At 34.7% G+C, this 24,526-nt stretch overlaps 1 protein-coding gene across 4 annotated transcripts in view; it reads left to right on the forward strand.

The window, feature by feature from the left end:
• Window positions 1-24,526, forward strand: part of AP3B1 (adaptor related protein complex 3 subunit beta 1) — a 158,328-nt gene that overhangs the window by 74,982 nt on the left and 58,820 nt on the right. For 3 of the 4 annotated variants that reach the window (XM_042028883.1, XM_042028882.1, XM_042028880.1), the window contains exons 15-20: window positions 5,735-5,911; window positions 11,281-11,467; window positions 12,405-12,535; window positions 14,678-14,789; window positions 16,159-16,315; window positions 18,982-19,165. In XM_042028883.1, the coding sequence (XP_041884817.1) occupies window positions 5,735-5,911; window positions 11,281-11,467; window positions 12,405-12,535; window positions 14,678-14,789; window positions 16,159-16,315; window positions 18,982-19,165 (948 nt within the window). The remainder of the gene's footprint in view (window positions 1-5,734; window positions 5,912-11,280; window positions 11,468-12,404; window positions 12,536-14,677; window positions 14,790-16,158; window positions 16,316-18,981; window positions 19,166-24,526) is intronic. The other variant, XM_042028881.1, reaches the window with a different exon arrangement.

Raw genomic sequence — 24,526 nt, forward strand, 5'->3', positions numbered from 1 at the left:
TTTGATTGATTCTTTCTTACATATCTGAAAACATTTCCTGTATTTTTGTGTGTTTTCATTTGTACCTTAAACTTTTATCTCAGGTGTGCCCAGGCAAAGATCTTTTTGTGTCTGATACTTGTTGAGTAGTTAGACCTGTGCATAGTACAGCTTGATCTAGCTGTATTCCAGCTCCTTTCCTCACACCCTTCAAAGGCTGCAATGGAGAAATGCATGTCTGATGGTGTCCTGAAGACATTAAACAAGAGAATAATTGAATCTCTTTAAACTTCCCTTTTTAAAAATCATAAAAACATTTCCATTTAGCTGTTAATGTGTTAATAATGTTGTCATGCTTTACAATTTAATGACTTGCTAAGTTGTGGGCTGGAGATCAGAGTAGTGCTCGTTTGTGTTAGGTATTCACTCTGAAGTAGGCTTAATTAGTTTTGTGTGTACAGCTTTTAGAGTGACAGAAGTTTAAAAAATATAATTGTGGGAAAGGGCCATTTAGAGAAGGGTATGTTCAAAACCCCTCTTAGTAGTCTCATCTCCAGCAGCAGCTAAATCTGATGCTTTAGGGAAAGGGTTTTAAAGACAAGAGAAGTTCAGTGTGGTGCACCTCCAGCACATCTCAGCCAATTGCTGGAAGCTTCTGTTTGCTGCCCACATCATTATTATGCTTACTAATCTAAAGATTCTAATTTCTCCTCATATTCCATATCTCTGATGAGCTGTTCCCTCTTCTCTTTGCCTTTTCCTGGTAATTGTGTGGATTTTGAAGTGGGGTGAACAGAAGTATACACAGTAGTCAGATATGGAGAAATCTTGTGCAACGACATAGTGATACTGCTTGTTTTGTGGTTTTTATCTCTCACTTTCCTGGTATTTTCTGCCTTCTGACTTCTGCAGAACTCTGACTTAACAGTTCTACAACTCTCTGAGAACGTTCATGATTCCAAGATACATTTTTCCCTAGAAATATCTTGGAGTCCATCAGTATGTGTAGAATATATTTTTGCATCCTGCTCTTAATATTCCAAGGCGAGTAGTCTCCAAATTCGTTTCTGCGTTTTTCTTTTTAGAAAAAGAATTTATTATGGTGCATTGTATCCAGTAAGGACTTCAGTCTGGGGGATGGGAATCTTGACTTCTGGTGTGATTTTTCTCTTACGGTACTACTAAGGCAAGTTTTTTCTTTTGATAGCTGGCGAATTCTGACATTCTTGTTTTTCATTACAGACTTATTCCTAGTTCCTTCTAGAATACGAGCAAGAATATGAAACAAGTCTGAAGTGTTTTCTAATCTAGAGATGAGGAGGAATACTTCTTGATGGGATAAGGTGTTGCAAATGCAGAGCAAAAATAAGATAGTGGCATGTAATTTTGAAGAGCTTAATATGTGAGGAAAATCATGTCACTTATGGGTGCAATTAAGTGTTATTATTTACTTTTTTGGTTTGGGATTTTATTGCAAGAATAGTGGACTCACAGTTTTTAACACTGCTCTGTCCATTCATCCACTGAAAACAAACTTGACTTCCTAGTCTTACATAAATACTGCTTGTAGCTATATTTCTGATAAGGCTTCACAGAACAGGCAGCTTTCTTTCTTAAATTTTGTTCTCCTTTCTTGCAGAGTTGAGAAGGTATCACAAAGTATGGCATCCACATGTTTGTATATATTTCAGTTCTGCAAGCTTCAGATTCTAGCCACGTTCTTTTACCTAGGATACACTTTAGTAATGCATTTTTAAACCTTTTTATTGGTAATGATTTAATGAACAATATTCATAATTTGATGATTTTTTTACTGACTCTAATATCTACATGATTGTTTAGAATTTGAGAGCAATATGTGGCCTCTGGGACATTGTGTCCAGACACTGAACTTGAAGCACATATGCTGCTTGAGTAAAACAAAATTTTAAAAAAATCTGTACACTGTATAAGAAGTGCAGTCACCAGTAAATACTCAGTTTTAAAGGAATTTTATATGTAGATGTTCAAAAAATAAAGGAGTTCTTGAAGGTCTACCATTTGAAAACAAAAACCAAATACTTCTCTTTTGCTCCTATTCCTCCTGTGTACCTTTTCTTCTTGTCAGTTTGACATTTCAAATCAAATTTATCCTTTTTTCCATTTCTGATTCGAAGTAAAATTTTTAAAAATTGCTGGCTATGCAAATTTTCTTCTGGATGCAGAAAATTACACCTAATTTGTAATTTGAATAACTCTCGTTTTGTGACAGATGTGAATAACTAGAACTGGTGATTTTAAGTTGTACTTCACCCTTGTGTTTTGTGTGAATATATTGAGAGCTGAACTACTTTTCAATAGTATTTCAATTGTGCTGCTTAGAGCCATCTGTAGAATCTTTGTAATATCCTTCTCTAACTGCTGTAAGTAACCAGCTTTGAGGGGAGAGTCTGGCTGGTTTTTCTTTTTTCTTTTTTAACCATTTATTTATTTTCCTTGAGACAGGTAATGGGTTGAAATGGCCATAGATGCTGCCTCCCGGTACTAAAGGCTTAAAAAGTGCACTTAACCACTTGCTCGGGCCATATGGAATAAAACATCAGGCAAAGTAATTTACAATCCTGTTTGCCTTTGAGGATAATGCAGAGCAGGGCTGAATAATGAAAGTATTATTTCCTGCATTTTTGTCAGTTCAAGGCCCCTACTTAAGCTCTTCTGGAAAAGGCAGTGAAGGTCTAGAAGGGGCTTCGTTTCTTGTTTGCTGTTTTGAGTGCCCTGGAAACAACAGCTGCAGGATCTTGTACTTGATATTACATGGTTGGAAACTGGTAGACTTAAACAGGGAAAAAGAAGTCTGAAAATACTGTGTGATTTTGACCCTGAATGAATCCAGCGACACAGAAACATTGGGTTCATCAGTTCAACATACACTTTTCATTAAAATTGCTTCTGCTCAGGGTTTGATTCAAAAAGTCTCTAATTGGTATTGATTCTTGTGGCACAAAATTATGTTTAATATATATGCAGTATTTACTTAGTAAGCTGACCACCTGGTTAAAAGGCAGAATTTCACAAGAAATGTCTGTCTTCCATTGTTGCTATTTTTCAAATTAGGCTTTGTTTAGTCTATGTATTTAACATTGTAAAACTAGTTTATTACTCTAATAATTCAGTTTTACAAACTGGGAAAAAAACTTGAAGAATAAAACACTGTGCTTAAATGCACACTATTTAAATATATTTAAATACATTTCATTGTGGTTTTAAAGTGTAGTCCTGGGCTTCACTAGAAAAAGTATAATAATGATATTTGCATGTCATTATTAATGCTATTACTGAAACTGGTCTGCTCTGTGAGCTATTTTTGCTTTATGAAAAGACAATAACATAAAAAATAATGTTTCTGATAGGCTGCTGCCCAAACTATGGTACTTGGTGATCTCTTGTAGAATTTTAGTATTTTAACAAGTCGGTAATGAAATATTTTAGAAAAATAAATCTAGCATAACTGAAATCTGAAGTTGCCTATATATTCTTATTTAGAGGTATCTATCTGTACAGTAGGCAACTTGAACTGCTCTAATACTGGAAAATTTAATGTACCACTCAATTACTATTCTTTAGCCCAATTTAAAATAATAGATTGGGTGTGAGGTCTTAATGCAGTGTAACCTTTGGAACATTAGAAATAACCTCTTTCCCTTTTGAAATCAGTGTACAGTAATGGCATCAGTCTTACCATTTTGCAGATGAACATACTCTGACTGCATTTAAAGTTTTTATACATAGCAGTTGTTCAATAGCATGTTCATCTCTCATGTACTGTAAATTCCAAAGCTATTTAATTTCTTTGTCAACTCACATAAAAGAATTCATCTGTATCTTGATCAGTATTTACATATATGTGATAAATCACTGTGTTATACCACTCTCAATACATTATGTTACCTCTATCTTAAATTTCTTCTCCATATTTAGAGCTGGCCTTTGTCTCTTGCAGGACTTTTTGTTATTGTTGTTGGACTCTGTATTCTGCTTATCCATGATGTGGTTGCTTTTTCTTTCAGTGGAGGCAGTTCTCTGTTTTCCCAATGACATGCTGGTTTATGTTTTTGTTGGCATATGTATTTGCAACCATGCCAAGTACAGAGGCAAATATTGTCAAGTCGACCTCCTTCCGAGTTGTTTCCAAACGTTTTGGAGCAATAAAACTTTTTGGAGCACATTTAACCATTAAAATTTCTTGTGAACATGATTAGTATTTCCTTAGTAGGCTTACTGGGCCGTGTTACCCTTTTAGAACATATTTTCGTAAGTAGTACTTTCAAATGTTGCAAGATTACTGAGTAAGATACTTAATAGTTGGTTCCCACTGTAATTCTGAGAAACAGATATTCACATATTAATAGCAGACATGCTGGAAAAGTAATTAAAGCGTATATTAAAGTTACTAAGAATTAATGCTTTTAGAACCATAATGCTGCATTTCTAAAGCATGTATATCCTATGAATGTTACCTAAGGCAAAACTCACCCTGCCTTAACTGTAAGCTTATTAATAAAGATCACTGTGTAGTGTAAGGACTAATGAAAAATGTTAGTATGAGTGGTTTTTATCCTTGCAGAAAAAGCAATAAAATTAGCTGAAATTGCAGTGGAAGGTTTTCTTTTTTTCTAAATTACAGTCAGTTTTTTGATAGACTAGAACAGTTATGCTTTTCCCCTGACATTTCAACATTGTTCTGTTGAGCAAGAATCTGTACAGAACGTTAGAGCAACACAGTCTGTAGACACTATGCAAGACATGCTTCTGAACTTTCTGCATTCTTTCTTCCTTCTGCTCAAGGAAGGAGAAAAAGGATTTATGTAACGCAGATACAATTTTTAATCACCAGGTAATGCAGGCTAGCTCACCTTTTCAAGAGTACATGTATATTATTTCATTTGAATCTTAACTGCTTCGAGCTAAACTGCATGGAGCATGAGCTTCTGTTTCCTTCTGTGCTTTTCCATTTTTCCTCCCCTCTGTTTTTGGCATTACTGTGCTTCTGAACTCGGCATCAAAGACTGGGAGTTCATCTAAAAGCTGCTACTGCCAGTTATTTCAGTGATACTGTTGAGTAGCTCCAAAACGGTAAGACCTGTATGAACTTTTTGGTTGAAGTGTTTCAGTTATGATGGTAGATCCTATTCAGAAATTGCAAATTGCAATTTTGAACTTCCGTATCACCAAAATTCTGTGTTCAGCTGGTCTTAGACATTAGAAAAAATACAAATCTTAGTGTCGTAAAATTCTGAATAAAAATGAGGGAAAGCTAGAAATCAACTTAAAGAAATCCATATGGGTCTGAGCTAGACAGGCAGGATCTGAGAAAGCTGTACTTTTGGAAACCATTTCTGTATGCATATAGTAAAAAAAAAAGCACTGGTTTGTTTCAACATGGTGTTTAGCATAACCTGGTGGCAAGAATTCACAACCACATCTTGAAGGCTTGGACTGTGTTCCCAGTTCCCATCAGCTTGTACTGTGAGCATCAACATGTTGCTTCTTTGTGCCTCTATATCATCAACCTCTAATGCATGGGGTTTGGGTCAGAATTACTTTACTTTTGTATGAATAGTGAGTCTACCACAGTGGCTGTATTCACACTGCATTTCTTGCATGGCAATTGTCTTTAAATAGTATTTTGTTTAACTCATTATTGAACACAGACACATACAAGTATGCAAGTAGTCTTTGTGAATGTCGTAACTTAGAGTGCTCAATGTTTTCTCAGGTTCCAGTAGCCAGAGCCAGCATTCTCTGGCTCATCGGCGAGTACTGTGAACGGGTTCCAAAGATCGCACCTGATGTTCTGAGAAAGACAGCCAAGAGCTTCACTAATGAAGATGACCTTGTAAAGCTGCAGATCTTAAATTTGGGTGCAAAACTCTATTTAACAAATTCAAAGCAGGTAAGCCTAAACTCAGTATTGTACATATTTAGAGTCATGGCAGGTTTTGTACAGTCTGTATAGATCAGTAATGATTTCTTCTATATAAGGAACCAAACCTAGTACATACTATTCTTTGAAAAAAAGCTGAACGTATGTTTTGAAGAAGTATAACAGGGTGAATCTAACCATGAGTCTTTAAGTGTGTGCTGGATCGTGAATGTGAATGTGGTGATGAGATCACTCTTTTTTGTATCGGACTTTCTTTGGGAAATTGTGAAATTTTCAATTCACTTAAATATAGAAGGTTCGTAAATTGTATTAGTAATACCAGGTAGGAGATTTTGCTGATGATATTTAATGCTTTCTCAAACCAAAACCAGAATTTTCAAGAAAATACTGTCATTTTGAACAAGAAGCTGCTCTTTTTTTTTTCAGGATATCTAAAAGGAGATGCCAGTAATAGGCCTCATTTTGTCTTTCCATCAGTGCTTGTTTTAAAGATAGTAACTGCTTTCCCCTTTTCTGTTTTTTTTTTTGTTGGTTGGTTGGTTTGGTTTGGTTTTTACTATTTCATTTTGCCTTGGGGGGTGGATGGGTTTTAATATCTCTAGTAGTAAAGATAATCTAAAAATGTCAGATAATACAAAGAGGTGAACTTAGATCTCCAAGCATCTGGAAATAACAGCTATGAGAGGTGCCAGCTGCCTCACTCTTCTCAGTGACAGCATTGTGAATCCCGTCACCGGCTATGGAATGTAGCATTTTGACACTAATTTTTCACTCTAATTCCAATTATTGCTGTAAAAAATTGTAAAATTAAAGATTTTTTTTCCAAATGTGGAAGAAATACATATTTGTTATATGTACTTCCCTGGGCTGCTAGACCTCTTTGTTTTACAACAGCTTGCACAGCGCAGGATCTTGCACCTCTGCAATTGTGATATCTTCTTGTTCCTTGATAGCTGTATCCAACTACAGATGTGATCTGTCTTAGATTTTTTTTTTTGTAGGGCATGTGGGAGATGAACTGTCTCGCCATGCATTCAGATAGGAGTGAATGCTTTGCTTACACAGTCTAAAATGGGGCAGTAACAAAAGGTGACTTCTCTCTGTCAGTGCTCATATTACTGAAAATGCTGACTGAGATAAGGAAAGATGGGTCTGACTATCTAAACTGTCTTCTTTTAGCCCATAATATTTACTAATTTTCCCTGTAGTTTTTGTAATTTCACACATAAATTTTTCCACACCATACTTGGTCAAAAATCCATTGCATACAAGGAGATTATGATTCCTGTGATGGATTTTTTCCTATTTCACATCTTAATACATTTTAAATCATCATTGAAAGTGCTGCATAACGCTATATTCAAACACAGTAATGATGATAAAGCAGAAGAAACTGTCTCCTGAGGTGCCCACTAAATGATGAATTTCATCAGAGGGTATTTTCCTCTTATAGTTTTAGGTTGTGGAAAAATAAGTTATTATCTCAAGTGGTCAAAGTATTCACATAAAAATTCTAACAGTGTAGGTTTGGTGACGTGGCTTGATTCAAAACTCCTTTCAAACTAGAATACCATGGATTTCCCTTTAGAGGCTGGCAACACTCTTTCTATAGCTATGTCATTATTTCCAGGAGAAACTAACTCTTCTTTACTCACTCAGTATTAAATTCCTGGAATTACTTCAGTTCCTAAAAAGTCTAGCCATTTTTCAGTTTAATTTTAAAAATTTGATGTCAAATCATGTACACCAGATTGCCCAGTCTGTTCTCCTCTCCTCAATACTGTGTTTTCTGCCTCCATATCATATAGTAATAGTAATTAGACATAGTAATTTTATGAATACGTGATCACTTTCATCCAAAGTTAATGGAGCTGTGAAAATCTCAAAATGCCACTTTATTGAAAAGTGGTGGTAGAATGGCAAAGAGATGAAAAGAGATCTTTCACCAGGTGAGGGAAAGGCAGGTTGAACTCATCTCTGGAGTCTTGTTTGGAGAAAAGCACAAAGTTCTGGAGGAAATAAGACTTGCTTATTTTATTCCCTTTGTCTAAATACTTTATTTGCTTGTAGTTTCCTTAAGTATATGGTCAAACACTTGGTGAAGCACATTCACAAGAATAATTTTTAATATTCAGGATTTCTTACAAAAATTTAAAGTATACTTTAAATCCTGTGATCACCTCATGAACTTTCAAAGGCAGTTTATAATTTAAAGAAGTTTCAGGTTCAGTTATATCTGGATAGATATGTAATAAAAGCAGGGTTTCCTCTGGTTGTCTTGTGTTATTTGGTAAACTTGCTTTGTTTTTTCAGCACTTAGGGTCATAAAATCTTGAGTGTGCGAGATAGCTGTCTAAATGGAACTCATATAAGAGAAATATGTCATCTAGTTGCCTAAGATGTTTCTTGCATATAACAGAAAGAATAAAGAGATTTTGATGGGTTTCTGATGTCTAATATAGTAGGACTCCCACCAGAAAAAGTCCCAAGTAGTTGTAGGGTGTAAATAGATATGTCAGTCATGGTTTAGCACAATAGCCTTATCTTGTGTGTCCAAAGAATCAAGTTACTGAAAGCTAATGATATCAAGGAGTGGATAGATAACTGTTTTTCTCTCATTGTAGAGCCTCATCTGTTGGTAAAACCTGTATTGTAAGATTTTCAAGTGGGGATCTACCAAAAAGTTAACTGCTGCTAATATAGGATAGGCATTAAATCCTCAAATAGAACTACTGTCACTAGAAAATTCCTGAAATGTTGCTGCAGGATGATTGAATTCTAGAAAGACCTAAACCTAACGCTCCTAGCCAAAACAAAGTATACAAAAAATAATAATCGGTCAGCGGTGTGGGGATAAAATAAATTATATTATGTATATATAATGTACATGTCCAGATGTGAGGCAATATTGACATGTGATAATAAATGTGTTATATCACAGATCAGAATACTTCGTCACTATTCTATGAAGCAGTCATGGTATGCAGATTCTGTCATATTTCACCAAAGCAGTGTGCTTGCTGAAATGATTTTCAGCTTCTTAAAAAAATTCCTTTGTTGGAAAAACTTAAGTGCATTTGTTAGGGGTTTTTTTTGTTTTTAATTAAAAATAGTTGTTTCTATTAGCTACCTCCATGTAGAAAAGATCTTCTGCCTGTTTGATTGCTTTACCATACAAAAAAAAAATTTAATTATGTTTCTTTGCTGTTTCTGTGAAAACTATACTATATATGATAATTGCAAAGAGACTTCTTGCAGATACAGAGCATTCTTGCATGTAAGTTTTTTGTGTATTTATCTGTATTGAACAATATGAAAATGATATTTTAGGGGACAGAAGAAGGGGGAGGAAAAGGGAGAGGATCACGGAGAAAATGATCCCATTAAAGGAAATGCAGTCTTTCAGGACCAACTCTTCGTCTGTCTAATTTGTCTTTATGTAATTTCATCAACACTCACTAAAAAAATGCCCACTTTGACGAGGTCCTCAACTTTTCCCATTCCTATAGCAATTCACAGGCTAAGACCATTGTGTTTTATGATCCGTTCTCCTGAGCTTTCTGCCATGACAGCAAGGAGTCTTGTCTTGTTTTACAGTGGAGAAGTGATGGCAGAGGCTGCAGGAGGTATCCCTCATTTAGTTTAATTCATGCTACCTGGGAACCCTCCCTTCCAATTCCATTTAGATTGAGCAGCATACGTCCTGCATGAGTGCAGATTACGTAGGCTCTGTGTGATGCAGTTGTTTAAAATTTTATACCCTCATACAGAAATAGCTGCCCATAAACTGTGAAATGCATATGGGAAAGTTTTGCCTTTCCCAGAGCTAAGACAGTACCTCAAGGAAAAAAATATCTTTTCACAGAGCCATTCTTGGGTATCAGAAAAAAGAAACAAAAAATATTTCATTGAAGGTTTTTTAAACTATATTTTTATATTACTCTAATGTATAATAACTAATTTCTTCCAGTCTTTGGTACCATAGATTATTTTTTTAAATGCTTGCATATATTGTATTGATGGGGTTTCAATTAGAAGCATTTGCTGTGTACTGTGTGGTTCACTTACAGGAGTTAATCAGTATTCTGAAAAAATATTTTTATATTTCTAGAAAAAAACTTCAAGTTGTCTCCTCAAGTTGGAAATTATTAATCTGAACTCTTTTTTTAGCAAATGGTGTATAAAAAAATTCACTGGTTTTTGGAACATATTTTTCTTTCTTTCATTTTTCACATGATTGTAACTCTGTTATTGTCATAGCAATAGCATGATAAACAATATATATATGCAAGGTTGTTTCTTCTTACAAAGCAAATAAATCTCTCATGATGATGCGTTTTTAACCCTGTGTTATGCATCCATTCTGAGTGGAAGTACCAAAATTTACTTCCGTAGGATGGTATGTTATTTCTGCTCTTTTTCCTGTTTGCTTGTATATAAAGGAAGTGGCATACATGTTTCAAATATATCTAGTGGAGTCCAGTCTGTTCAGCACTGTTGTTCTGGTTACACTACATTGTTTCCATTTTCTATGTCTCCTTCCTTTCTTATATTATTTTCTTACCTTAAAAAATTAACTGAATTATTAAAATTATTTGTAACATGTTAATATTCTCAGACATCAAATTAGAAAGCTGTTATTATGCTGTAAAAACCTGTGATAGTATAAGTTGCTCTCTTACATAAATAAATAAATGGCCAATATTACTGAAGGCTTTAAGCTTCAAGAAAAAAATGGAAGAAGTCTTTTATCCTGGTTTTTAGAGGGCATCGGCAGCTTGCTTTTATGAAAAAGTAACAGCTAAATGCACTGCAAATAATTTGCAGTAATCCAGTTCAGTGATTCATGTGTCTGCTTTAATGGGTCATAATTCAGGATAAAGTAACTGAGTGCAGTCAGAGTGCAGACACTGCTTATGCCAGGGACAGTATCTCTTCATAAAACACACCTCAGCAGAAGCAGTTTGCCAGCCCCCTAATACCCTCTGATGTTTTGATGTCCTGCATATTTTTCCGATTAAGTTTTGAGTGCCATGTTTTTAGTTGTATTTCCACATTCATTATCCTCACGTAGACCCTTCAGCGGGTTTGCCATATATGATTATTTTTTTAATGATGCCTTTCTTTCCACTTCAGCAGTTTAATAATCTAGCACATGGCTGCTTCTCAGTACTCAGCATTCACCTCCCCAATACAGAAGAGGACATGTGCTTTGGCTGCAGAATTCCATTTGCAGCTTTAGAAATGCATATTCCCTGTGGAGCAACATTTGTTTGACATAACCATTCATTTTTATTACCTCTTTAAATATGTTTATCCAGAGTTATCAATAATCATAAATAACTTGTATTCTGTTCTTGTCCTGTTTTTTTCCACAGACAAAATTGCTTACCCAGTATGTATTAAATCTCGGCAAGTATGATCAAAGCTACGACATCAGAGACCGTACAAGATTTATTAGGCAGCTTATTGTTCCGAATGAGAAGAGTGGAGCTTTAAGCAAATATGCCAAAAAAATATTTCTGGCACAGAAACCTGCCCCATTGCTTGAGTCTCCTTTTAAAGGTATAACTGCCAAAATAATTTGGTAAATGTTCATTGTGTAAAGGAATGTGGCAGCTTATTCCATTTCAAATACTCTCACAAATTGTGTCACTCAGCAAATAGAGAAGATTAATATGCAAGGATGCTCGGTCTGCTTACTTACTTTTCAGCAAGCAAGGTGCACAGTGCATTTCTCTAATGATAAACCCTGGCAAACTGATCCATTCCTATTCATATGGATTTTAAATTTTTGTTTAAATAACAGAAGCTGTGTCTTTTGAGGAAGCCTATTGTCAGTTTAGGAAAATAGCTCTAGTATTTTATCTGGACTTTATTAGAAGATTGTTAATGTGAGTATTTCAAATGTTATGTGAATCTGAAATAAATTGAATCTCTGTAGATTTTTTTTTTTCTCCAAAATTATAATTTTCCCTCTGCATTTTCCCTGTTGTTTTAATAGTAGGATCCATTGGCTGTCTTCTCAAATTAAAAGGTTATCAGGCTATCTAAATTAAAAATACTCTGTTATTGTGGCAATTTGCATTTTAATTTTCATACTTACTTAGGTCTAGTTTTGAAGCTTTAAAAGGAGCTCCATTTTGAAGAAAACTATTAAAATTCTGGATGTGTTTGTGCCAAGACATGTATATGGATTGTTTAACTGTGCTGTCATTCTTAATATTCACAGTAAAGTAATTTTTAGAGAAGCTACATTTCAGAGCAACACCTCTAAACACACTGACTGATTAGCTTTTTTATTGACCATTATGGGGGAGATTATTGTAATCTATGGGCTGAAATCAGTTTTTTGACCTATGAAGAGCTTCCTAGTTTATATTTATTCCATGACATTTGAGGTAATACAATGGCAATTACCTTTAGCCCTGATTAAGATTGCTCCTTGTGGTAGAACTCACAGTGTTTGTGTATTTCTTCCCTTCCCCCTTTTTTTTAATAGATCGGGATCATTTCCAGCTTGGCACCTTGTCTCACACACTGAACAGCCGAGCCACTGGGTACCTGGAGCTGTCCGACTGGCCAGAGGTGGCACCTGACCCCTCGGTCCGAAACGTCGACGTGGCCGAGTCGGTACGTCAGTGTCACTGAAAGTAACTTTGCTGAAGGCACTTGTCAATACAGAGTATTGACAACTACAAGTATTTAAATACTATCTGTGGGCTGTGTTGAAAGCCATTGATGCATGGGAACATCCCTGTTGCTTATTTTGTCTTAGAAATGGAGCATCTGGACACTTTCTTGATGCTAGTTCTTTTCAATGACAGAAGTAGATAAAACTGTAGGCCACTTCTGCTTCACTTGTGGATTAAATAGGCTTTTTTCAGCTCCATCTCACTTCGGATTTCATATCTTTTATCTTCACTCTGCTGCAGTATGTTAATTGAGTGTAGCTGGACTAACAAAGTCAGAAATGAAAAGGTTGGTTTGAGTACAAATCCAAGGCTAAACAAAAAAAACCTGAAAAAGGTAATACAAACAACAAAAAGCAGCTACAGGGATTAGATTATGTATGTTTTGAAGTGTTTGGAAGAGACCAGTGTTTACATTTCAGATAATCTGGAGAGGATTAGGAAAGTTTATGATAGGAAAATGTCATCGGTAAGTGCACTAGTCATGCGTTGACACACAGGGCTCGTTCCCTACTAGCAATAGCTTTGTGTTACTGTAGCATAAACTCTGAGGCAAAGTCATGTTTAGGTACCAGAGTTGTGATTTATGTGTCAGGTACCAGAGTCCTACTGGAATACCAGTGAAAGCTGTTGATCAGTAAGAGAAATGTAAACGTATTGGTATATAGCGTGCTGATGGTGCTCCTGGAGGCACGGCATTAATGTAACAGGTACACACAGAAATCATGCAGTCCTTGTAATGAGCCAACTTCCTCAGTAAATCGAGAATGAATTAATTTGCATATGAGATGTTACACACAGAATGAGCAAAGAAAATTCCGAAAAATAGGTCTGACTTACAGAAGCCAGTGGCCAGAAATCTGATAGAACAAGCATTTCTCCTTATTACTGTAATATTATGTGTCTGCCTTCTTATATGTGTTTCAGGAAAAGTGGTATTTGTGTACAAATTTCTAAAAGCATTTATGGTAAGAATTTGGAGGTAATCAGCTCAAATAGAGGATTATAAATGATAGGGTTGGCAGAATGTGTGAAGAGAGAATGTGTGAAGGTGCTTTTGTCCAGAAGACCAGAAAGTATTACAGGAAATAGCTGAAATGGCATAACATCCACCTACAACATAGTAAAAAACATCCTCATCCAACAATTTAAGCCTCAAAACGAGCAGGAAAATCCTTCAGCCATATTGGGGTTTTTTTTGCAAGTATATTCTTTGGAGGGTATCTCATTTTCATTAATTTTGTGGTTTCCCTAGTACTGCCTGTGTGAGTGAAGCTGAGTTTAGCTGCATTCGACATGCAAATTGTCATTTATATCCAAAAGAATATTGGCTTTTTAAGCCCTAGCAGCTTTTGGTGTTTAAGAGGAAGCCAGTGTGCCTCTAGAGCTGTTTAGCCTTGCAGGTCACTGTTAGAGCTATTTCAGAAGTTATTCCAGATCAGATCAGTCGATGAGGCAGACCTGTATCATGCTGTTGATAGAGTTGTCTGCCAGTTTGCTTTTTTCTCCTGTCCTGAATTTTAACACTGCTTCTGTAGTAGCATGGAGGTAGATGGAAAGAAAAAAAGTCCAGGGGAAATACTGCCTCATTTTGGCATTCTCTTGATAGTAAAAACTACTTTTATTTGGCAAATTGCAATGGAAGTGAAATATAATTTGTCTGTGGCTACCTACAGTGTCTACATCTGTTTTCGACTTAAAATTTGGGATCATAAAGGTGGTGACTAGCCCTATTGAACCTTAATTCTAGTCATAGTCTGCTGGATCTAGAAATAAAAGTCTCAGCCTTCAGGTTCTTTTGGCATAGAAATTTATTTATTATTACTGATGCTTTTAATCTATCTTACTGAATCTTTTTCTGGACTATCTAATAGATGTATCTCACCTTTTATAGTATATACCAAACTTCTAGTTCTCTTATTGTGCAAAGTAAGAGAAGTTTAATAGCTTCTCTTGACTTGCTTAGATGATTTATTTAGCAACAGCTTAATACCGTTACTATGAATGTTTTTCTTCATGTGTTGTGTGTATATTTTTGTATTGCTAGTTGCGAAGGTAAACATGAATTGGAATTTATTTACAGGCAAAGGAATGGACTGGAATTCTAGGCAAGCCAAAGAAGGAGAAACCTCCTGAAAAGTTCTACTCTGAATCAGAAGAGGAGGAAGATGAGTCTGCCAGTACCAGTTCATCAGGTAAGTGTTTGGAAAGCAACTTGTATTTTCATTGCCTGGAAAACTGTATCTTCAGAACTGTCTGGTACATAAAAGAAAAAACAAATTGCAAACAAAGCCAGAGCTGTGTATAAACTCAATAAACTGGGGGGAAATTTTACATTCACCGTATTAAATAAGTTAGTCTTTGATTCGTTTCCCAGGTGAAAAAGCTGGCATGCTATTTTTATCCTCCTTGGAGTCTAGTATGAGTAAGGAGAGTTTGTTACTCCAGTTAAAACTGAAGGCACATAGCTGTTTGCACGAAAAGTGCCAAGATGCTTGGTTGTTGGGAACCTTAAGTCCTAAATGTTTTTTGGAATTTGGTGGTGACGAGGAATTATTTTGATAGCATGTGCTGCTGTGCTGATAAATGGCCAGATTTGTTTAATTGTGTAGTCTTTCATGATCTTTTATTCAGCAAAATGTATTACAGTATTTCTCTGATGTTCTACCTGATGTTTTCTGTTTATTATAATGGGGGTATTGATGAAGAGGGTAACAGCTGCCTATCAAGTTCAGTAGGCAGAGGTTCTCTTAACTGTTCCCCCATTTATTGCCAGATAGGTAGTTCCCCAAGACAGCTGTTTCAGAAGATGTTAGTATATTTCAGATGTGGTAAAGATCATAATTCTCCCAGAATTATGGGAGACACAGAAAATGTTTAGCATTAGAAACTTGAAAGAATTATCGTCATCTAATTGAATGGAAGAGGGGCATCTTAAAATCTGAATATGGATCTGCTTCCTTCCAGTTCCTAAACTGAGGAAATACGCAAAAATGTTTAAGAATTGTATCACTAAAATTAGTGCTTTCTGAAGCAATAGAACATATACTCACTTCAGATATTTGAATATTTGGTAACTATATGATTAATTAGAAGATTAATAATTTGTTTAAATCAGTGATTCAATCATAGTCACTATGGGTATTTAAGAACAGATTATCTAATTAAGCAGCTGTTTGAGAAGATAATTTTGCAGCTAAGTGAATGTAAAGACTAGAAAATTTGAGGTCATCTCCAGCTCCTAATAGGGTTATGTAACTTCGAAGAATCCACATGCAATTAATTTATTATTTGGCTTTCTAATTTGAAAAAGTATAATACTTAGTAATAGTAAAAGTAGGCTGAAGGGGACAGGTTTTTAACTTAAACTATTTTAAAAATTTTGTAGATACAAGGGGAAAGTAATTCCCTTGCCTGCTTTTGGCACAGGGTAAATAATACTAAATCTTGCAAGTGGATCTTAAAATACTAAACCATTGTTTAATTTAAAACAAACTTGGATTTCTAAAATACTAATTATTTAAGATATTTAGAACAAAATTGTAAGGGCTGTTTTCATTTCAGGGAGCGGGTCTGACAGTGAAAGTGAGAAGGAAGATAAAGAGGAAGGCAGCACTGATGAGAGTAGTGGGAGTTCCTCTCCCAAGGAAGAATCAACTGACAGTGAATCAGACAGCAAAGAAAGTGCTGCAAAGAAAACATGTAGAGCTGTCGATGAAAGGTAGGTATACATTTGTATGGTTTTAACTTTTTGTGAAACTAGTGTTAAAGCACTCTTCCTGTTAGCAGTCTGCCGAGCCTTTAATTAGGCTATTTTGGAGGTTTATTGGCCAAGGAGTGATGTCAGTGTATACTAGTAATACTCAGTGTATGAACTTGGTTCATATTTTCATTAATCAGACTACTCTTATGTTTGGATTAATTTCTGACTTTAGTAAAATCTTGGGTGGCTTGTTGAAAATTGGTGTAACCTTGGGAAGCTGAATAAGTGATCAAATAGTTGTGTGAAACACTTAATTACCTTTTGCTGCAATTTTGCTGAGAGCTAAAATTAAGTCCTTCAACACTTTGCCATTATGTAACTAAGACAATTGATTTTTCTAAATAATGTTATATTAAAAAGATTATGATCCAAATATTAGAGGCAAGGGCTGTGAAGGGAAACGGTCGTAAGATATTTAAGTGCTAGCGTTTTTAAGATTGCCTATTATCAACAGCATTATCATGTTTTAAAGTATCATTAAAATTTTGAGTAATTGGGGCTAATACCTTGGATTGTATGAATCTGTTTCTTCCACTGCTGTCAGCAAGTGGCCTCTGCAGACATGATCGCCCTTTACTCTGTAGTCTGCTGCCAGCTCACTTGATGAGTCTGCAGCTCAGCTCAGTCGTGGCTGACAGCGCTGATTGGGGTGCAGTACACACTCTGCTCCTTTTATTACAGACAGTAATTAAAGCAGCTCGCCTTGCCACTTCCATAACAAACACAGCATAATGCCCTAATTATGACTTTATTAATTTAAGTCAGGATTTAATGATTTTAAAAGTGATTTATATTGTTTTTCCTGTTCAGAACAAATGAAATCTGTAGGTTAAATTAATACAAGCTTTTCATCATCGCAAAGTTAAAAAGCTAGTTACCAGTAAATTCTTTTCATTAGAATAACATCTGAAATTTTAAGCAGTAAGATAAACAATTATTACCCATCAAAACTGGCTGATGTGCAGTAAAGTAACATTTTTAATCTTCAAATCTAGTTTTAAAGACAGGCTAAAGATAAATTATTGAAAAAAAACTTCATATATATAATGGGTTCACAGCAACTTATTTGTTAATGCAACTACAGCTTCTGATGAATGGCAGTGAATGAAATATAGATAATTTTGTTGTCATGAAGAAAATTTAAATGCTAGGGAATTTTCGTCTAAGTCATTGACCTCAAACAAGTTTTTAAATGTTGTCATATTGAGACATAATTTTGATAGTACCTGCTTTTCACCATAGTTCTAACAATCAGATATGCTACATTAGACTGTTTTTGTGAAGTGTACTGTTGTTTCATTTTTAGCTTTGCAAGCTTCAAATTTTCTGCTTCATGCTTTTGGCTAAAATTTAGGCAGGTAATTTTGGCTTCAGTTACATGGGTAGGCATGGCCTAAATGTTATTGATTTTAAATAATTTTGATTACATTTTATTTAGGCAGTTCAGTCATAGGAAGTTCTTAAGAGGAGGAAGACTTGGCTCTGATTGTTTTGATCTCTGTCATGTTAGATTTTCAGTTCTCCTTCTCTGTATTTTTTTCATCTAAAAACATTGCCATCTCAGTGATGCAGTGTAGTACATTCTTTTGTACTGCTTCTAAAGCTAAGCAAAAATGTGTAACAATTTAATATGATTCCAAAGGGACCCTTAATAGTTGAGTGGTCTAGATTTGTTTAATTATTGTTGACCTTGTTAACCTTCAAGCACTTCATTTACCAATTTATTGTCTTGGGAAGGAAGCTGAATCAGGTAGTGTATGAAACACCTGATTTGGAAGTATAAAATGGTTGTCTGCAGATCCAAGAACAGAGGGGTTTTTTTGTATATGCAATATTAATTTTTTTCCTCCGTGATAACTATTAGAAAACAATTTTCATTTCCTGTGGTAGTAACTCCCCCTGAGACAAAAGGGTAATCTACTAATTGGTAGTTAAAGTATTATTAGATGTGAACAAGGCAGATAATATTCAGTAGCTGTTAACACAGACCAACATAATCCAACATTGGCAGGGTGAGCAGAACTTAACTGTGTGAAGAGCAATGTCACTGAAGCTGTAAGGCATTCAGTGTGACTGAAGGAATATAATACAGCTCTTGTGTATAAACTCTTTATTGGGTTGAACTATTTGTAGACATTATAGGTCTTATTTCTAAGTGGTGCAGTTTTATTTAGAAGAATTAACAAAGGAATAAACTGAATTCATTGAGGTGGGTTTTTTTTACGCAATATTACTTTGCAAAAACATGCTACACCAACATTCTATTTATCATAGATGGAATAGTATGAAAGCATCTTTATTTAAAAAGTTGTCTGCAATCCCTTTTGTTATGTCACAAGCTTGACGCATGCAAATAATATTTTTAATATTTAATATGTTCACATTTTGTTTGGCTATTTTGTTGATTTAGTCTACACGGGATGGTGTATTGTGCAGTGTAATAGAATGATTTTGTATAGCCTTAAATAAATTACTTCTTCATTCATACCTGAGATTTTTATTGTGGAGAAATAATGACTTAAAACTCATTTAATAAAACTTTGAAATGCTGATGTCGGATATTGCCTAAGCAGATTCCTTAGATGGTTTTACATGTCTCTTAACATTTTTTTTTAAATATATAGTGATTCAGAGGATATTAAAAAGAAAGCAAAGGGGATTTCCAAAACGACAAGCACATCCAGTTCCTCTGATACAGAGTACACTTCATCGGAAGAATGTTCTTCAGGCTCCAAGTCAGAATCCGACTCTAAAAGTGACTCTGAATCTGAAAAATCTAGAAATGCTACCTCTAATAAGGTTAGTAAGGTAAAATACGTTTTTTTAAAACCTCTATAAAATATGAACATATGCATCTAACCATCTATCCATGTTTCCTTCTGTGGGCATGAAGATGGATAGTAGTTTTATGCATACCTGAAAAGATCAAGAATTTATGAAAAAAATATTACTTTTCATAGAGCAACCAGTCCAAAAGTAGTTTGATAGTTTAAGCTAGTAAGAGTATTTTTATAACAAAACCTCATGTTTCAGTTTATATAATTTCATGTTATTTTTACTCCATATAGATGAAGAAGAATATAATCTAACTATTTTTTAATACACAGAACACAATATTTTTTTCTAATAGTATATTATTCTTTAATCATAAAATTAATTGTATTTTAATTTAATTTTTTTAGGTTACTGTTGAACTGGTGAAACTTAATACATGGATGTTGATGGTTATTTTATTAAAATGGAATCTTAAAGTATAGCTGTAGTACCTGGGTCTGAGAGGAAAGAAAACCAAGAAACAAATGTTAGTACATTGTTTCTTAAGCATTTGAAGATGTTCTAATAGGAATACTAACTTAGTTTCAAAATTTTCTTTTAGAATTGAGAATAGTGCAGTTAATGAATCTATCATTGAGGTGTATATATAGATGAGTAGGATTAGTATTCCTAATGAGCAGTCAACTTTTACTTGCTGCCTGTGTTTGATAGGAATAAAGAGTTCTCTTACTTCAAAATCTGTGAGCTTTCTTAAAACATGTATGAAATAGCAAGCTTTCAAATACTTTTTTAAATTGGTTTCAAAAATATGTGAGGATGCAAAAATGTGCAACAGAGCCATTCATGTGCCAGTTAAGATTTAATTGCTTACCTTAGTGAAAGAAAAGAAGCTTAAAAGTCCATTATACTCAAACTAGCATCATAGAACTATTAATGCCGTTGGCATGAATTGATTACTGTTTACCTACCTATATTGCATTTAAAAATACTAGATGAGGAACTTTTTGCTGAATGTGTTTGGGAAGAAGAGTGGAAGAATTTCTGACAACTATCTTTCTATTATCAAATACTTCCTATGCATTTCTTTCTATATATTTATTTAAAAAATTTTAAAGGGTAGAGTTGTAGCTCAGAAGTTTCCATTTTAATACTGATATGCGGTATTGAAAATTAAGTGAAACGCTAATGCATTTTAAGTTAAGCCAAGACATTTCAGTCAGGACTCCTATATAGGTGGCAGAATAATCAAAATAGACATCCTTTGCTGCATTTCTTGAAATTTTTGAAGCTGGTGGACAGGTGTGTTTTGACCAATTAAGATGGAAGGCCATTACTTTACTAAGCTGTTAAAGTGTGCATTTCCTTTAATTAAGGAGGTATGGCTCTCTATTTCTCTAAATCTTGAACTTATATTGTACATGATCTTTGTTTTGTAACTTTATGGGTTTGCCTAAGAACTCTTGATTTGTAACCTTAACTTTTAATCAATTCCCTTCTCCAACCAAGTAGAACAAAAGATGAAGTGAGGCTGTATTATTTGAGAAATGGAGATGTGTTTCCATGGTTTGATCATTGTTTCTTGACCAAGTAACACATTGGGTAACACGTTTGTGTCTAAATTATTTTTCTTCTAGAGCAGCCAGACTGGATCTTGCCAAAAAATGGTAGCACAAAAAATATAACCAAAATCCTCTCAGAATAAACTCCTTTGATACTAGATGGGACATGAATTAATTGTAACAGACTGCACCTTTTCATAGCCCGTGATACTTTTTCACCAGAAAGTAATACCTACTCTGATGTTCTTAGTTCTAAGCAGCCACTGCAAAACGATATTCAAACAATAGTATCTTCTCTCTGCAGTGTTTTTCCATTTTTCTCAGGATGTCAACACCTTGTTCATAATTTCTTTCATTACAGTTCTCTAAACTGTTTGGTTCTTTCACAGGATATGTGGGGACTACTAGCATAAAGAAGCTTTTTGTATTTTCAAACAGCAGAATGTGTGAAGTCAAATACACTGAATATGAGAACTGGAATGTCCAAGAAGCTTGGGATTGAATTGTTGAAGTCAATGGAAAGTTGTCAAGGCCTTGGATTTTAAGAGAAGAGAAAGAATGTTGCAGTAGTTCTGAAGTCTTACTTGATTAAGAAGTTCCTAAAAAGAAATGTGTTAGGAACAAGAAATATTTTTAAACAGTTGACAGAAGACTTGATGAGAGTAGAGTCAAATGATCGAGGGGAAAAATTGCAAAGCTTTTAAACACTGCAAAAGACATTAAAACAAATAGCAATGGGTTTATATGCATGACAGCAAGAAAAGTAGCAAAGAGATTATTGAAAAGATAGCACAGAGCTCACTTTGCAGAAGCTAAATGTTCCTTAAATTCTCTTTCATTTAGAAATTAGCACATTTAATATAAGGGCAACAAGCTATGGCTGATGACCTGTAAACAGCAATGGTCATATGTGAAGGGGCAGGGGGTAGTTTATTTAATGTCGTTGAAGAAGGAGGACTGTTTCAGTGTATGATATTAATCCCTGGAACCTTGAAGTTAGTTTCCATTTAAACCATGTGTGATTCCTGCATTTATACTTCTGGTGTTTCTGGTACTTGTTTGTTTTTAGATATGTAATTGGATAAGGGGGGTGGGGGAAGAGAATCACAGGTATTTTTTATTAAAGGTGATTGCTATGCTGATTAGATTAATAGATTTCTTTGAGAGAAACCTGTTTTGAGCCCTGTAATGATAGATGAAGGTAACTGATGATAACCTAGATAACCCCTTCCTAGCTGGAAAGAAAAAACAATTTTTAACAAACTTTAAAGAACATTATTGTTAAAGTCTTATATATAGACCCCCTTATGTGTCAGGGTACATTTTACAAGAACTACACATATGTATTTTTCTGCTGCCTTCCTGACTTATTTTCAGACCACCCAGGAAGCAGATGGTTTCTGCCAGGCTCTCAGAAATGCTTGTTTTATTCTGATAGTTTGTCATTAGAAAAGACATTGCTTATTTTATTCTGCTGGAGTGTGTTCTTAATTTGGACCGTCTATATGGGGAGATTATACTTTAGGATTTCCTTTTCAGTAAAACTGAAAATATTTTCTGAAGTACATATTAATAAAAGAAGTTGTGGTTAGTGAGCTCTATTTTTATGGTTTCTCAGTTTGCCACATATTATGAACTATGTTACATCACTGATGTGTTGGGTGATGTTTACCATTGGATATATATATAAATTGTGTTGGGTGCCATTGCCATGTTCCGCAAAATTTTCTTAATAAAAAAGGTTTGATTACATTCACATTGGAGCTTAATTTCTACATACATCCATGCACTTACTGGCATTAAAATACACTACAAAAACTTCAGATTATTCTCCTGAATATGTTTTTAATGGTTTTTGTCCTGACAAATTGTTTTGAAAAAGCTGTTGTGTTCACTGTAATTGAGCTGCAGTGAATAGAAAAGTCAGTCTCTTGTACTACAGTCTTTTATATAATTTTGAAATATGGATAGTTTGAGGTGTTCAGATACGTATTATACTGTAAGCATAAATACTGTAGAGCCAAAATGCAGATTTGAGAAAGATGCATGTATAAGTAGGTGTCTCTACACTGAGGTTTTAAAATCAGCTACTGTTGACCTCCTTATACAAGTATAATACAGTCACTCAGCTGTTAAAAACCTGATCCACTATTTAAAAAATATACAAAAACAAATTGTCTATCTTTCTGCCTGATCTCCTTTCAAGTGCTAACACAATGGAAACAGTGGGTGATCTGTCAATGCATTTGGATTGTCAGTGATGGTTTTGTATAAATATTGGGAGGATAAGAAATAAAATTCGCACAGCAGAATATGATTTCATCTGCCTTTTCTCTGCATCTCCATGGCTCATGCTGCGGTGTGAAATTCTCATTTTACACACTTTGCAGGCGGAGCACATGAATTATGCATTGAGCAAGAGAAATCTCCTGCTTCAAGTCCTATATGCATTTACCAGGTTCTATCTCTATTACCAAGATGAATTGCAAATGGAGAAATGTTTGATGGAATATACCTTAACTTCTTTGTTTAGTATTCTGCTTTTCCCATAGTGGGCTTTCTTGGTAGAAAACTGTTTGGGTTATATTGTAGGCTTAGTTTTAAGAAAAAAAAGATGAAAAATTGTGTTACATAGAAATGTCAGACACGTCAGAACCTTTTTATTGGCTTGATTTCAAATGCAAAGCTTTCTTTACTCAGTAGAAATATCTGCAGTCATTGGCTGTTTATTGTTCATAGATAGCCAATCAATTTTCTTTTCTTTGAAAAAACAAAAAATAATCATGTTTATAATAGGCAAGACCCACATAAATAGATTTCTTTGGTGTTTTGTACAGAATTGCACACAATTAATGTACATACCCTTATGTAGAAATACATAGAAGCATGAAAATGTGTGGTTTTGTGTACATATAGCACAAAACCACATATGAGTAGCCCGGTATTTTCTTAAGCTTGAATACTCGACTGAAGTTGGAAATAAGACATGACCATACTTTAACGTTAGCTTTATCTTGATTTAATTAGCTCTTGATTTTACATTTCCCTGATGGTAAGGTCAGGTTTGTGGGTTTTTTGTTTTCTATTTGGTGGAGTTGTTTGCTTGCTTGTTCTTAATAGTAAGCTGATACAATTAAATGCAGTCTTCTGATAAAGTGTGCAATGAGAAGTTTTCCTTGCCATACATTGGTTCAAGGATTTTTTACTTGTGCCTTATTTGTGGACCATTTTATTTTGTTTTGAAGTATAAGAAGTAAGTTCTCTTGAAGGATTTTTTCCCCCATTTTTAAAGATGTATTATTCAAAGTAGTTGATTCAAAGTAATACCAGTGCAGGAATGGATTTCACCTTATAAAAGTACACCTTAAGCTTTGTGTACTTTTTATACTTGTGACAGAAGAAGCAAACTGAAGCATACTACTGGTGTTATTTGTGACTTAGAATGCCCATCTTATTTGTCTTCAGTAAACAGTAAGAGGATTCTTTGGCTGTGACTCCTAATGTTTTAGAAACCTGTACTGAAGCATATAGAATTCTCATCCTTGTGTGGCTCTTGTGTGGGTTGAGCCACTTTTTAGAGACTTTTCATTGGCTGCGTAATAAAAGGAGATGGGGAGATCCCATCTCTGTGGAAATATTTATCAAATATAAAGCTGTAGCTTTGAACCTTAATCATAGTTGAAGGTAGAACTGTATCTTGTGGATAAGTGGGGGCAGAGAGTGAAAGAGTTTGGAAATTGAGGGTATTTTTAATATATTTGCCTTTTGTTTAACTGAGTTCTCCTTTAGGCTGTTTTGGTTTCTGAAGAGTTTCTAGTTTAGGTAAAAAGTTGTG

This window comes from Corvus kubaryi, unplaced genomic scaffold (genome assembly GCF_017639235.1).
Source record: "Corvus kubaryi isolate FWS band 111438036 unplaced genomic scaffold, C.kubaryi_AGA036_p1.0 37308, whole genome shotgun sequence".
Taxonomy (NCBI): Eukaryota; Metazoa; Chordata; class Aves; order Passeriformes; family Corvidae; genus Corvus; species Corvus kubaryi.